Genomic DNA, 14,668 nt, shown 5'->3' with positions numbered 1-14,668 from the left:
AGTGCAAACACGACCATAGCTCCCACCCTGAGCAAGTGCACTGTACACTTGAAAAATATTGAAAATATCATTTTGTAAAGAAGTAGTACGGAAGACAACCATGCGCTCCAACTTCATTTTTAAGCTAGCTGTCAGTTAATGCCACATGCACAAAAGTTCCAGCCTTCAAAGACCTTGACAATACTTTTACAATCTGTTCTTCCACGCCGTTCTGTTACGCAGCGCAGCCCCATCTGTCTGCCTGCACAGCCTGTCGTTCCTGACTGTGCCGGTCCTACTGCCCCAATACCGGTCCCATACCTAAAATTTCAGTTACAAACAGAACCAAGGCTTCCCTAAGGAAGACCTGGTAATCGCTACATGGCTTCTGCGTTAAGCAGAAAATAAAGGCATGATTTTGTTAGAGCCTTAAAAGCTTACAGCAAGTAAAATTCAATGAAATAACTGAGGCTCTCTGCGCAGCACAGGACCCCCATTTTAGAAGAAAGGGCAGAGATCAGATGAGTAACTTTGGTGTTTCAAGTTTTCATCTGTGCAGTAAACCATGCATTTCTAACAAACAGCTGTGTAAATTCTTGGCACATGTAGCAATCTGCTCTCTTCTTCTTCTTCTATAGGACTAGTAAATACCTGTGCTGCTGAACCAAAGTATGAGCATCCATAAGGGAATTTTAACCACCGGTGAAATGTTACCTATCCGGCTTATCGCTGCACAAGTCCGTTATATTGAGGCCTTTCCTAGTAACAGCCCAATGAAAATAGGTCTTCATAGAAATGACTCAACATAAGGATAAAAGTGTGGTGCTCAAGTAAGTCTGAAAGTAGTGAAAGAGTGTGCAGTCACAACAGTGTGGCAGTAGTTATGTTTTGATAGGAGATCCCAGTTCTTGAGCAGTTTTTTTTCTTTTCTAAGATGAAACCAATCTCGTATGTATATAAACATCAAAGTATTCTTACAAGTCCTACCTGAGAGCAGCTGCACGTCAGAAAGTTTCAGCTTAGAAGGAGGTCTTGTTGGTTGACAGACTTTGCCTTCCTGAGAACGTCCTTTAACAAACAATACAAACAGCTCCGGTTTTATTCCCATAGAGATATGGTTATGTATAGCTATAAACTATTTAAGTAGGCTACAGCATTATTTTATCCTAAAAATTATTCTCATTTATGATAAGGAAACTCAAGTGACGTTATATATGACATAAAATTGTGACAACCACAACTGAACTTTAACTAAAGTTAAAACACATTTTGCAGTTGCTATAAAAAGGAAGGAAAATTAAATTATTAGTTTTATTTATTTGTTTATTTTCTCCTTGTGTGGCTATTTTGTGGCTATCTGAACTACAGAGCCATGACGGAAGTGACTTACCACCTGGTAAAGTACATACAGTTAGCACATCCTTACTCCATCAGTGATCCACACTGTAAAGGAACTCAAGGTTTACAGGCAATGCTTTTCCTCTACCTTTTCTTCAAGATGCATTCCTTTGCACCGTGCACATTCAGGCGTAGTGCAAAGCAGTGCAGCATTACCACAAAAGATGATCTTGCTCTTCCAATAAAGACCAGCTAATAACAAGGAAGTTATTAACATGGAACAAGACCATATTCTTCAAACTGAAATACTTAAAAAGATACAAACCCAAAGTTTTAAACAATGCTTAAAAAAATTAAACCGTGACCCAGATAGCCACTGTGCATGGATACAGCTAGCTATCCCCAGTTTAGCTGCTCTGTTCTCTTTCCGCACTGATACATGTGAGCAGCTCTGGCAACAGAATTATTTGGTTGCTCAAGACCCGTGCTGGAAAAATGCTAGGTGGTGATTCAAACGGCTTTAGCAGCAGACATTTTAAATCACAGATGTCTGAGGGTTTTTTTCAATCTGAAACAGAAATGCAATTACCCAAACCACCTGAGATTCAGACTAATTTTTTATACATAGTTGAAATCCCTAACAATTAGGTAAGAAGTGTATAGAAGAATATGCTCTGTTATAAAAATGCAAGTGCAGCTATTTAAAATAAAGCATAGTGAAGACAAAATTACCATATATCTGCTTAAGGATGGACTGCTTGCTGGTTTTTATGGCTGAGCTGCTTTTGTTTATAGATTTCAGATTTTTACATGAAGGAACTGACTTCAGAGGGCTATGGTTCAGCTGTTTCTTCCAAGCAACCTGAATGAAGAAGGCAGTTGTCTCTTGTCTCCATTTGTCTTCATCTTCTTTGCACTGCCGCTTAGCACTAAGAAGCTGAAACAACTCCTGTCTTAGCTGGTAACTGGAGAGCAGGAAAGAGAAGAGCACTTGTTTTAGGTGACCTGTTTTAACTTCAGTGCTTTCCACGCATCAGTTCACATGGTGGATTACATGAGTAACTGGGAAAACAGAACTCCCACTGATGTGCTAAGTCATTTGGATGAGAAATGTTTGCTCGAAAGAAAAAGTAGAAGCTGGGTTCAATTCTGGATGCATCCATTATTTTCACACATTCTGGCATTACAGTTATCAAAAGTTAGTACTGCAACATCAGCTTATCAGCTGCTTTATAACATATAGAAAATCTAGAGAAGACAAACCCTATAAATATTTATGATGTAACAGTCTAATCAATACTGTTTTCTCACTTTCATTGTATTCACAGCTTAATAGTACCAAGTTTTTCATGTGCCTTACCACTTTGTATTCTTAGTCAGTGCAAGGGGCAAGCCAAATCTACCTCTTAGAGGTTCAGCTGTGCACTGCCTCTACAGAAAACCGAGCTGCTTTCCAGCCCTCTGAAGATGCTCCCCTCACCTTGCTTTCAGCAATCCACTGTTTTTCTTTACCCCTTCCCTTCAGAGGCTCCCCGTCTCCCAACCCAACCCTGCCACAGCTGCTCTGATTTTACAGGCAGTCACAGCCCTGTTTGAAGTGGCAATAGTAGATTTTTTATCTGTCCTTCTTCCCACTTCGGTGGCTGATTGTACCAGCAACAAGGAGTTGTTGGTTTGGGGTTTTTTTTTTTGAATCAGATATAAGTATTCAATCAGATATTGGCATTTCGCACTTGCAAGTCAATTAACTGGCCTAGCAATTAACTCTGATCTTCCCAGTACAAACCTGTCACAAATGAACACTGAGTAACACTTGTAAAATATTAATTGTAAGTGTTTGGTAACGGGCCAAAACACACTGATCACCATCCCCTCCAGCATTCAAAAGGCTTTTACTGGATGCCTCGGTAAAGGAAACGAGGAAGAAAGAGGTGATTTTGGTTATTTTGTTGCTCCATTTGCAACAAGTTCCAAATTAAAACAAAAGACAACACAACCAGATACAAATTGTTTAAATATATAAGCCAATGAACGATGTAATTCAAACAAAACAGCAGCCATATATTGAAAATGAGTACATAAAAGCACAACAGAATGCCAAAGGGGGATGATACGCTCAGTTACAGCCCAAATAATTTTAAAATATCGATAGGCTTCATAAATTACCTCTGTGAAATTTGCTGGGTGAGACAAACATATTTAATTTTAATTTATTTGAGCTTCAGAATTCAGGCTTGTACTATTATACAGCTCATTAAAGTACGTAAAAAATGTGGGGAGCAACTGTATCTTACCAGTAAATGTCCGTAGTGTCTGCAAATTGCAAAGCACCGTATGAATTCAAAACAGGAGCATTATTAAAAAGAGACAGAAAAAAATATATATCCAGTTTTGTTAAATAACACATCGCTCAGAACTTCTCAGTGGGGTAAGAGAGGAAGAGAAAGTGAAGGGGGAGACCACAATTATTGGGACTTGCTGACATAACTTGAGCTAAGGATGGGTCATGTGAATGCCGCTGCAGGAGAAACAATTGGGGAACTGTTTTATACTTGAGCAGGAAAGAAAACTAAGGTATTCTCTTGGAATTCGGTAATTACTGCCAGACACCTTTGCTGATATGTGAAATGACCCATTCACAGGCTACTCCACCTTTGCACCCAGCTGTGACTTCACGTTTGTAGAGAACTTCTGGTAGTTTTTAAAGGAAACAGCTGTGAGGCTCTGACACTGAAAAGTCTAGACAGCTATCTTTAAAGCACGTGCACATTTTTTAAGTTCAGCTCTCCCCTAAAGATCACTCTGATCCTAGTGAGAAAAAAGAAGAATGGGACCAAGTCTGAAGCTCTAAGAATCTGATGTGATGCCTTAACAAAATAACCCAATGCTTAGTCAACAGAACTACTGCACATAAAAGAAACGCGGGATATATGTGCAGAACAACAAAGCTGGCAAAAGGTATTCAGATTCGTTGTTACGGAAGCTCTAATCTTAAAAACCACTGCTGGTCAAATATGCATATAGGAATAATACGTTAGAAAATATAGCCTGACTCCCGCAGGAGAGCAACAGCGACAGCAACCAACTTATTTCCAGCTGCTGTCAACTCACCGTGGACCCTGGAGAATGGTACAGGCCTCAGCGCCCCCCTCCACCCTCCCCGCGAGAGAGCAGGCCAGACACGGAATCTGTAAGCCCCAAGGAGCAAGATAAGCAAGCAACCTTTGGCAAGCCACACACCTTAAAATACACTTGAGGAATACATTTATAAAGTTTGCTGGCTGTGGGTATTGAAACAATTTCCCGAGAAAGGCAAGTTTAATATACTTAAATATACCAGTACCGTTGTGTCGTAGCTCACAATAGCTCTCAATAAACTTTCAGTAAGTAAATCACAGCTACAAAATTTGCAGAGTGAGACAAATGTATTTAACCCTAATTTAGAGACATGCCAGAACTCAAACATGTACTTCTACATGTTTCTAATGTAAAATTACACATTAACGATGTATCATTCTACTGCTGTCTACAAGTACATGCTATTTACCAGTGCAATCCTGGACCCAAGAGACAAACACGGGACTGAGTGGGACACAGGCACGCAGCAGGTACCTGCTTAAGAACTATAATTCATTGTACAGTGGATGGGAAATCACGGATTTCAGAGACGGTGTCAGAATAACTGACATATTAGTAGTCAGCACATACAGCTGCCTGGTATGAGCTAGCTGGAAACACTAACCACGACTTCTTGGCAGGCAGATGCCACCATCTGACTTGGGATCCATATTCTAAAATACTCACACCACCTCTTTTTTTTGAGATATATATGAACTCTGTTTCAAAGGAAAAGGCGGAAATCTCTTCTTTGTAAAAATAAACATTACTGCTGTGGTAATAGCATGGAAATCAGCAGGAGGAAATCTCATTCAACTTCACAGCTCTCATCAAGTCACGTGAGTTTTAAAACACTCGGACGACAAAGCTCGGGTTGAGCTTCAACTGAGGCAGCAAAGACAGCAGAACTGGTGGGCCTGGGAGAGAACGCAGGGGGGGAGCGTGGCTCTTCATAACAGTGCAGTGCCCTCACCTCAGCATCGCTGCCCATCAAACTGTTCTGTATCAAAACATTCACTGGCATAAATGCATTATGATATTGCTGCAAACTTTACTTTCCATCAAAGCTCTAGCAACAGTAACCTGTTTGCAGACGTAACAAAATGACAGTGAAGAAACTGCCAAAGTAATCCCTACTGCCGTCTTGCAGAATTTATGACCCTTGTTGGCATTCTATAAATACTGCGAATTATGAATTTTGCAAACAGAACAAATATATTTATTTTTCTTTATATATTTATATTTTATATTTATACATATATATTTATTTTTCTTTATTAATTCTTTAAATAGCAAATGCCACTTAAACAATATTTAATCCCCACAATTTTCAAAGTGCCATAAGTGCATGCATGCACTTGCGGGTGAGACAACACACTCTCACTGTTTCAGCACGTGGATAGTTTAGAAACATCTATCCAAAATCTTTATATAGTCACAACTGTAAACGGAACGCTAAGATTCCTACACAGGTATGCTAGCTCAGTACAAGATTTTAGATCCCAGTTCTTGGGAGGAGATTTGCACAAGCACTCACTGCACATCTTTGGCTGAAAGCTATGGCATGCACCTCCTCCTCTACAAGGATTTTAATTTGGTGTTAAGTGAAAACAGCATAACCTTCAGAGCAATAGTATCGCTTACAGATATACTGCCTTACCCTGCTCCTGACTTTAGCTGTTGGTATCTAAAAGGATATGGACATATAGGACAAAAATTTGGGATCTACATTAGAAAAGAATGCCAAGGACATTGCCAGAACTGAGCTGCTTACATGGTGTTTGGGAACAGCACAGAGAGCTGATGGCAGAGGTGGTGTATCACGGGAAAACAAGCGGCTGCTTTGCTTCGCAGTTCAGTGGGGGTATGAGGAATATGACATGGAATTGCAGAACGGTTTGGGGTGGAAGGGACCTGTGAAGACTACCTCATCCAACCCCCCTGCCATGGGCAGGGACACCTTCCACTACATCAGGTTGCTCAAAGCCCCATCCAACCCGGCCTTGAACACTTGCAGGGATGGGACATCCACAACTTCCCTGGGCAACATGGTCCAGTGTCTCACCACCTTCATCACAAAAATCTTTCTCCTTACATCCAACCTAACCCTACCCTCTGTCAGTTTAAAACGGTTCCCCCTTGTCCTGTCACTACAGACATTGGTAAAAAGTCTTTCTCCATCTTGCTTATAAGCCTCCTATAATTACTGAAAGACCACAATCAGGTCTCCTCAGAGCCTCCTCTTCTCCAGGCTGAACAACCCCAGTGCTCTCTGCCTTTCTTCGTAGGAAAGATCTTCCAGCCCTCTGACCATTTTTGCGGCCCTCCTCCGGACCCATACAACAGGTCCATGTCTTTCCTGGGCTGGGCACGCCAGAGTTGGATGCATAAATAGAAAACAGAGAGCAAAGACAATAGAAGTACAGAAATAGGTGACACTGTACCAAAAACCCCAGCATTTTCACTCAAAAGGTCTCAGAAATGAATTAAAAATACTATGTTCCAGAATTTTAACTTTCCATAGGAATAGGAATGTACTTTCAAAAGCCAGTGTAACTTTTACATTCCAACAGTGAAGAGATAACCTGGAATATTACTGGACTGTAAATCCAACCTCATGCTTGGAAATACTTAGACTGATCAGTAAAAGAGCTGGGGCAAACAGAAGTATTTGCTGAGCCAACACAAATGTTTAATTGGCCACATTTCAGTTTAGGAACAAATGGACTACTGGCTTGGACCATGGGGTGTCTGGTCTGGTGTCCCTTCCCTAGTAATGGGCAGTGCCAGCTCTGTCTCAGAAAGACAAGACTTCTTTGGACTTTGTAAGTTAACTATAAAAAGCAATGAGAGAAATACCAGTTCTTAAAACTCTACAAACAAGCATCGAGTAATACTTGTCTTTCAGCTCCCTGGTCTTTCGTACCATGGAGAACACAGGTAACACTCCACCTTGCAAAATTGAGAAAGAGGATTTTTTTAAGCCTGGAAGCCCTACTGAACGCAGGCACCACAACCTCATGCCTCTCTTCTAGCTTTTCAGAGCTACATGGTACTAGGTGAAAAGACCTTGTCAAAACAGCAGGTTTGTATGGTAAGTATTCAGTACTGTTCTCTCTCAACGTTTTGTCCTGGCCTTGCTTGACAAGGCCCAGAGGACACGTTACTGGAGTAGCTGAACAGCCCAGGCTGGCTGCCTCCTGCTGCTGGATGTGGCGATAAAGAGCAGACCCCGATGCTCCAGCTGCTGCGGGCTCCCCTCTGCTCCACGCTGGGGCAGAGCAGGTTGGATGCAGACGCTGCCCTGCGTCGGGAAGACAACTTGTACTTAGCTCTTAGCACAGCAGGGGGAAGAAACAGCCTCTCCGAATTTCTCTGCGAAGGAACCAGAGCTTCCAGCATGACCCAGAAGAAAGGAGGTCTACCAGTGACTCAGCATTTCTTCTGCAGGCAGTTGGGTATTAAGATCTGATCCTGCTGTTGCAGGAAACCTGCAGGTTTCCCAGGGACTACTATAAAGGTGGGTACTGCCCTCTGCACGCTCCCAGACATCCACCAGCTGCTCCCTTCCCTACAGTTTAGTCGGGGGAACAATTTTTGCCTCGCTACTGAACCATACCATAGGGCGTGAGAGTTGAGGTCTCAAAGGAACTTCCTTGTTATTTTTTCTTTAATTGAATACTAAGAAATATTAAACCATATATGAAACTGGTCAACTAGTGAGAGACCTGGAAAGATCGGTTATTACTAACAATCAGCAATTTACAGTTTTCTGCATCCACATAAAACCTGAAGAAATTGTCAATAAAAATAGGAAATACAAGTTATTTACATATTATATGCTTAATCTACAGTTGCCATACTCTTCTTATCGATTTTCATAAATTAAACATTAAGGGGAATGTACAACATGAATGACTACTTCTGAGCCTTCAGATGCACGCGTTCATCAAAGCAGGACAATGCTGTGGAAAGCAACACGGGGACATCTCACGCTCTCCTGCCTGCCTCTTCTGTACAGCGGCTGTTCCTGCTCAGTCAGGTTAATCAGGGTAGCTTCAAGTTTTGGCAATGAACTTCCAAAGCTTCCAAACCACTTGTGGTTTGGTTATCCAGCCAAAAGTCAGGTCAGAATACAATTTCAAGTGAGTCGGTAAATGGTGGTGAAGGCTCTGGCTATAAAAACCTTTTTAGGAAAAACCCTGTATCTCTACATGTGCAAGTTGGCTGATGAACATGACAGCAGTGAACTCTAGGCTTAGGCAAATCTTGATCTGCACCTCTCTAAAGAAATATCAGTGCCTGAAATAGAAGTTTAATAACTTCTTTTATTATTAGAAGTCATCACTTACCTTGCACTTTTAATGAACTTATGTAATTCTAGGCAACTGGAACCCACTGCTACTTGTTTGGTGAAAGATTATTAAATTTCTGATTTAGCACTGTAATGTAATGCTGTAATGTTGTATGCAAAAGGACAAAATAAAGCACATTGCCAACAAGCCTAATTTAATTTACATCTCCTTGTATTTCACTCTTCTCTAGCTACTGAAACAAGTAGTCTTACCTTCTCCACGTCCTCTGTATGACTGTAGCAGCATAGTTCTTCTTCCGAAACAGCTCTTTTCTTTTTCTTTCTTTTTCTATAATCTGCATTCGAATCTCTAAAGGGATTAGTTCAATATTTGTACTTTGCCATGTGACAGAACATAATTGATCATCTGCATTCCTGGACCCAATTACGCCTGTTTTTTCCAAGTTCAAACTGTCATCAGGAGGAGAGCACGCTGCTGGGTTTCTTGGCACAGTTCTGGTAGGTTCTGCCTCAGCAGACAATAAAGGGGAGGCCTTTTTTGCTAATTCGTTATTTCCTACTTTGCTAGTCTGTTCTACAGCACGCATGCTGTCGTTTCTGGTGCTTACAAATACTGTTTTGGCACTTCCTGGTCTACTAGAGCCAGCTGGTGAACATCGCTCGTCGTTTACCTCTTTATTTCTGGATTTCTGCTGATGCCTTTTGCCTTTGGAAGAAGCTTCACACTGCTTTGAGCTTCTTGCAATTCCACCGGTACAACTGACATTGCAGAAGAACACAGCCGTCCCTTCACAATGGTCCCTGTTGCCAGATGAAGACTGACTTGGATCTCTTATTTTTTCCCCAACACTAGCAGCTCTACAAGAAGAAGTATGCCTTCTGCTCCTCCGAGCACAAGTACCCATTGCCTCGACAGTGTGCTCCTTGTGCTTTTCTCCATCCAGCTCTGTAGCAGCCGCAACCTGATGTTTCACTTCCACTTTTGTTCCCTCTTTTGCTTTGCCACAATGGAAATGGACACAACTTGACTTGGTTTTGATGTGTTTCTTCAATGAATCTTTGGACAGAGAAATGGAAACTAACATTCAGTCACTGATCCAGCAACACATAGTTTATGTCTCTAATTTATTTGCTCAGTTACCTTTAAGGCAACACTAGTATTTACTTAAATAAATATATATATATATATAAGCAGAAAGAATCAGAAGTGGACATGATTGCCTGTAACAGTACAGCCAAACTTCTTTATCTGCTCAATGTTCTACAAGTATTTTTCTTTCTCACATCACATTTGAGTTAGATGCCTAAAAAGAAGTTTACAAGGAGAAACTATTTCTTCACCTACCTGAATATACTGGTGTTCTTCAAAGAAACCAGCTCGCCATGTGGTGCAGGAATGCAGCCCCATAAACACACTTGCTCATTTCAAGTTCATTTGCTAAACTTTTGCTCTAGCTACCCTGCATCCTGGCACATGGTGACAGGGTAATCCACTGACCCAGGAAACACAGAGTGCTTGGCTACTCAGTACTTTCCTTGACATCCTAAATGAAACTATCAAGTCCTTTCCGTTTCTCCCTTGCTGCTGTATGATAACTGCATCTGAACACTCTTGTGAGGATAACTTGGAAGCCAGACTGGAATGCAAAACTGAAAATCTCTCATCTACCATTCACTTCCATTTTGTTTGGAAACTAACAGGAGAATGAGAAAGTAAGACTAGACAGGATGAAATGTAATCAACAGACAGGGTGTCAGAGGGTAGGTAAGAGGAGGAAAAGAAAAGAGCTCTTTTGATATACTGGAATCACAGAAATATCTTCTAGATCCTCCACAACCTGGTGAAACACGCTATATTTTTAGTCACTAATGCTTTTACAGGATATTCTTTTCACTGGATAACACAATATGGCACATTAATAGATTATACAGAAGACACTAATGATCATAACCAATGATATCTCCAATAGAGATTTATGACAGCAACAGGTCAGTATGGGCTGAGAGGCTACTCCTAACTTATAGATGATTCTCATATAGGTAGGTAGAAAGCCCTGCATGTACTGGGATGGGGGGTGGGGTGGGTGGGAAATCTTTTATTTTAATCTATTATTCATTTAATTACCGATTTTGTATTTATTTTGAGATATTATTTTAATCTCCCAGAATGGAGAAGGAAATTCTCTCTCTCTTGCATTATACCAGGAGAACAGACAACTAAAAAAACCGTGCCTTCTGATGCCAAGATTTCTATGGGCATAATCCCATTCCCAATGAAGCCAAGTAAAAAATTGCTATTGCCATCAATAAAAATGGTATAGAGCTGACAGTCAGTTCAAACATCCAAAATTTCCAGCACCGTCACAACACTATTTTGATCTTTCAACAAGGAAAAAGAATACGGCTTTTTAAAAAAGGCCTTGTCATTCTGAACTCACCAAAACCTACTACCTGGTTTGCACATACAGCATGTAGAACGCTTTTTTGCTTCAACCATAAGACATTTAAGTAGTATGTGCAAACTTCCCAATCTGAGCAACTGGGTAACTGGATAGCAGAAAAAAAACATAATTTGAGTATTCTATCTCATCTTTTGAGGCTGAAATAAACTTTCTTAGATAGGAAGACCAAGCAATAACAAGTACAGAGCACAAAAAGAACTAATCTGTTTTACAGTCAAGGCAAATGAGATAACATACATAGGAAAGAGGATTTCTCTGTGGAGAACAGATCAGAAACGACCCATCAACTAAATCACAGTTTTCACAGGCCACAGGATCTAAATTTATATTTAATTCCAAGAAAACATCCAATGAATTTCATTCAAGTTTTGGTCACGAGAGGCCTAATTAAAACACCTCAAGAGAACTGATTAAAGAACTTCATGATCTGATCCTTGCTGCATCAACTTTCCTGGCACCTTTTCAATAGTAAAAAAAGAATACATGCCTGAAAATGGCATAATGTTTTATTTCAAACACAGGCTTTTTGAATTGAGCAAGAGGAGTCTTTCTTTACAATCTCTGAAGGTAAACTGATCTCACTGTAGAAGAAGTAGACTTGTTACATATTTTCAGAATAACCTTGAATGAACAGTTCTGTTCTTTCGTGTTCAACACTCATGGTGAAGACAGATAATAAACAATAACAAAGAATTGTCTATTTAAAATTAAAATACTATCTTTTACAGAAATTATATTCTGCTTTTAAATATACATCGAAAAGCAAAGTATCTCCAGGCAACAGCCTACATGATTATAAAATTTTACTTGAAGAACCATCAACATGGAAAAATTATTCTGGCATAGCTACATAAGGAAATCTCCAACTTCATGGAAGCCTTCAGCCTAAAGTCCAAGCTACATGCTGCTGGCATTTGCTCCTGGTTTGAATTCCCCACGTTACTGTGAAGGGTAATGCAGATAACTGAACATAAATGCATTTTTTCAAATACAAGTATCAAATCAGAATCCTCTGCAGAAAATTTGGAAAATTCAGCCCTGTCCTCTGTAGTCAGTTTGACTCTATAATGCATGTTTCCCGCGGACTACCTACTACCTACTTCCTGAAGTCATTCTCTCAGTGCAAAACCATTGTATTTCTTCCAAGTAACAGTGGTAGTCTGACTGATGCAATGCAGTTCCCATTGTCATAACCAATGGAAGATTTTGGCTAAGGATGGATGCTGGAGTCAGTAAAAGAAAAGGTCGCTTGTTTTACAGTTTCTTTGTCCTTCTCATTCTTTTCTCCCCACTTCACTACTGTAATCCTCCCCACATCTTTCTTTCTCCTTTCCCATTTTTCTATATTTATCAATTTCTCCTCATTATGTTCATGACAACTATCCATTTTTCATTTGGCAACCACTGTTTCTGATTATTCTCACATGTTTTACTTTGTCATCTGAATATTTTGATTAATACAAAGTTAAAACACATGCAGGTGAAGCTTGCTAGCATTTTTAACACCTCTGTTTATCATTACCTAGCCATCATAGTATATCTTGGGCTAAGGTATATATGTCTGCTTGTACTATGACAATACAGTCAAGTATTTTGTTACCAAGACATTTCCATGTAAAAGCTAAAGAAATATAGTAAAAAGACTCAGCAGGAACAGCTCTTTGACCTTCTTTTCTTTCGCATTATTGAAATATTCTGATGAGCAGAGCATCCAGAAGGATTAGCAATATTTTTACATCTGAGGAGTTCTTGCAACTTACCTTAAACAAACTACTTATCCAATTTTTGCTTCTAATGATAACAAAGATGATTTAACATTACCAGTTTTGAAAGATTTGAGCCATGGGCTCAAATAACCAGCTGAAGTCAGAACTGATCAAAACGTTATTAAAATGTTTATTTTGCAAAACTAATATAGGAGTGGGCAAGAAATAATAATAAACTGATGATATATTTACAATATAAAGACAATAAAAGAGTGCAGCAGGGCAAGAAAAGTAACAGAAGGAGCTATCACACACTTTCATAGTATGATTTCTAAAAACAGTCTCACTTCTCAAAAAATATCCTAGTGTTCTCAACAAGAGGACTTCAGAGACAAAGCACAGGAGAACCCTTGTCATGGAGAACAAAGCTGACTGAACAGTTCCCTTTGTATGGTAGGGATGTCACTTAGAACAATTTTATCCTCATTTTAACCTTGCTTAAAAACAAGAGTTACCATTTCTCCATTAACATTCTTCAGATAGCCCACAGATACGCCAAGTATCTTTAATCTCATTTTCTCCAAACAGTGAAACTAATAGAACAAATTCCAACAACTAGTTCTCACATATTTTAGGTATTTTTACAGACACTGTACATACTGGTATTTTGATAGAACATATGCAGTAAAAGAATCTGTATCTAACCCTATCCTATATGAATTGTTTGAATAATGAAAGAATAAGGAATGATAGAAAGATAAAACAGTTCCCATATATAAACCACCCCCAGACATGGACAAAAAGAATAATCAAGACAATTAAAAAACATTACAGACCTTGCCTGATTTTATGACCTTCACTCTGAGGGTCTCCTGACAGGCAACTCTCCCTTGGTGTAACTTTGTTGTGAAAAGCTTTAGGTGAACCTCTACTGTTTCTCCTTGGTTGAATCTGTGAAGCACTGAGGGGCAGAGGTCTCTTATTCTGTGTATCAATTGATTTATTAGGTGACTGCGAGATGCTGGTAGTCTTCTCTCGATTTGTAGGATTCTGTTGTACTTGAAACCTATTTTGTTCCACGCTCTGCATCCCTTTCTGTAGCTTGGCTTTTCTCTTACTTTCCTCTTCACGTTTCCTGTAATCATAGTCAATACTGTAAGAATTCCAAAGACAAAATCTTGGGAGCATGTATCTAACTTCAACACATGCCCTTCCAGAAACCTGACGCTGCCCCAAAAGAAAGGGAGACCTACTGCACTGAAGTATCTTGGCTTGATCCAAAGTAACAACTGACTTGCAGCTACAGCCTAAAGAAGGTTAAGTCCTTATCAGCCAGCTGCCCGTTCAGTTTGTGGGAGTTTAAACTGATTTTACAATACTCCCTTATTGAAAACAATGACATTTATTTTTTTATAAACAAACAAAAATTCAAAGGAGCATTTTGAAGAGGTGTCAAAAGTCAAGAAATATGATACTAATAACTATGCTTCAAATTTGTGATGAACAATGCTTTAACACAAGTAGTAATGCAATGAACTCTATTTGAAAATAGGAAACTCTGATTAAAGATATCGTATCTTTGACAATTATTTTTCATGCTTACCTGTGTCATAATTATTACAGAGAATTATAAACCAACTTCAAACTAGCTATTGGTACTAATTTTCTGCTATGTATTTATCATTACTAGATAATTAATATATTTTACATAAATAGATTATACATTATACAAATGATAAATATGAGATGTG

At 39.5% G+C, this 14,668-nt stretch overlaps 1 protein-coding gene across 8 annotated transcripts in view; it reads right to left on the bottom strand.

Annotated features, from left to right (window-relative positions):
• Positions 1-14,668, bottom strand: part of INVS (inversin) — a 98,601-nt gene that overhangs the window by 2,795 nt on the left and 81,138 nt on the right. For all 8 annotated transcript variants that reach the window (XM_055798588.1, XM_055798589.1, XM_005231127.4 and 5 more), the window contains 4 exons: positions 13,754-14,052; positions 9,002-9,806; positions 2,050-2,282; positions 967-1,047 (listed from right to left, as the gene is read on the bottom strand). In XM_055798588.1, the coding sequence (XP_055654563.1) occupies positions 967-1,047; positions 2,050-2,282; positions 9,002-9,806; positions 13,754-14,052 (1,418 nt within the window). The remainder of the gene's footprint in view (positions 1-966; positions 1,048-2,049; positions 2,283-9,001; positions 9,807-13,753; positions 14,053-14,668) is intronic.

The sequence above is a fragment of the Falco peregrinus genome, chromosome 3, assembly GCF_023634155.1.
Source record: "Falco peregrinus isolate bFalPer1 chromosome 3, bFalPer1.pri, whole genome shotgun sequence".
NCBI lineage: Eukaryota > Metazoa > Chordata > Aves > Falconiformes > Falconidae > Falco > Falco peregrinus.
This window is presented reverse-complemented; position numbering and strand designations above follow the sequence as displayed.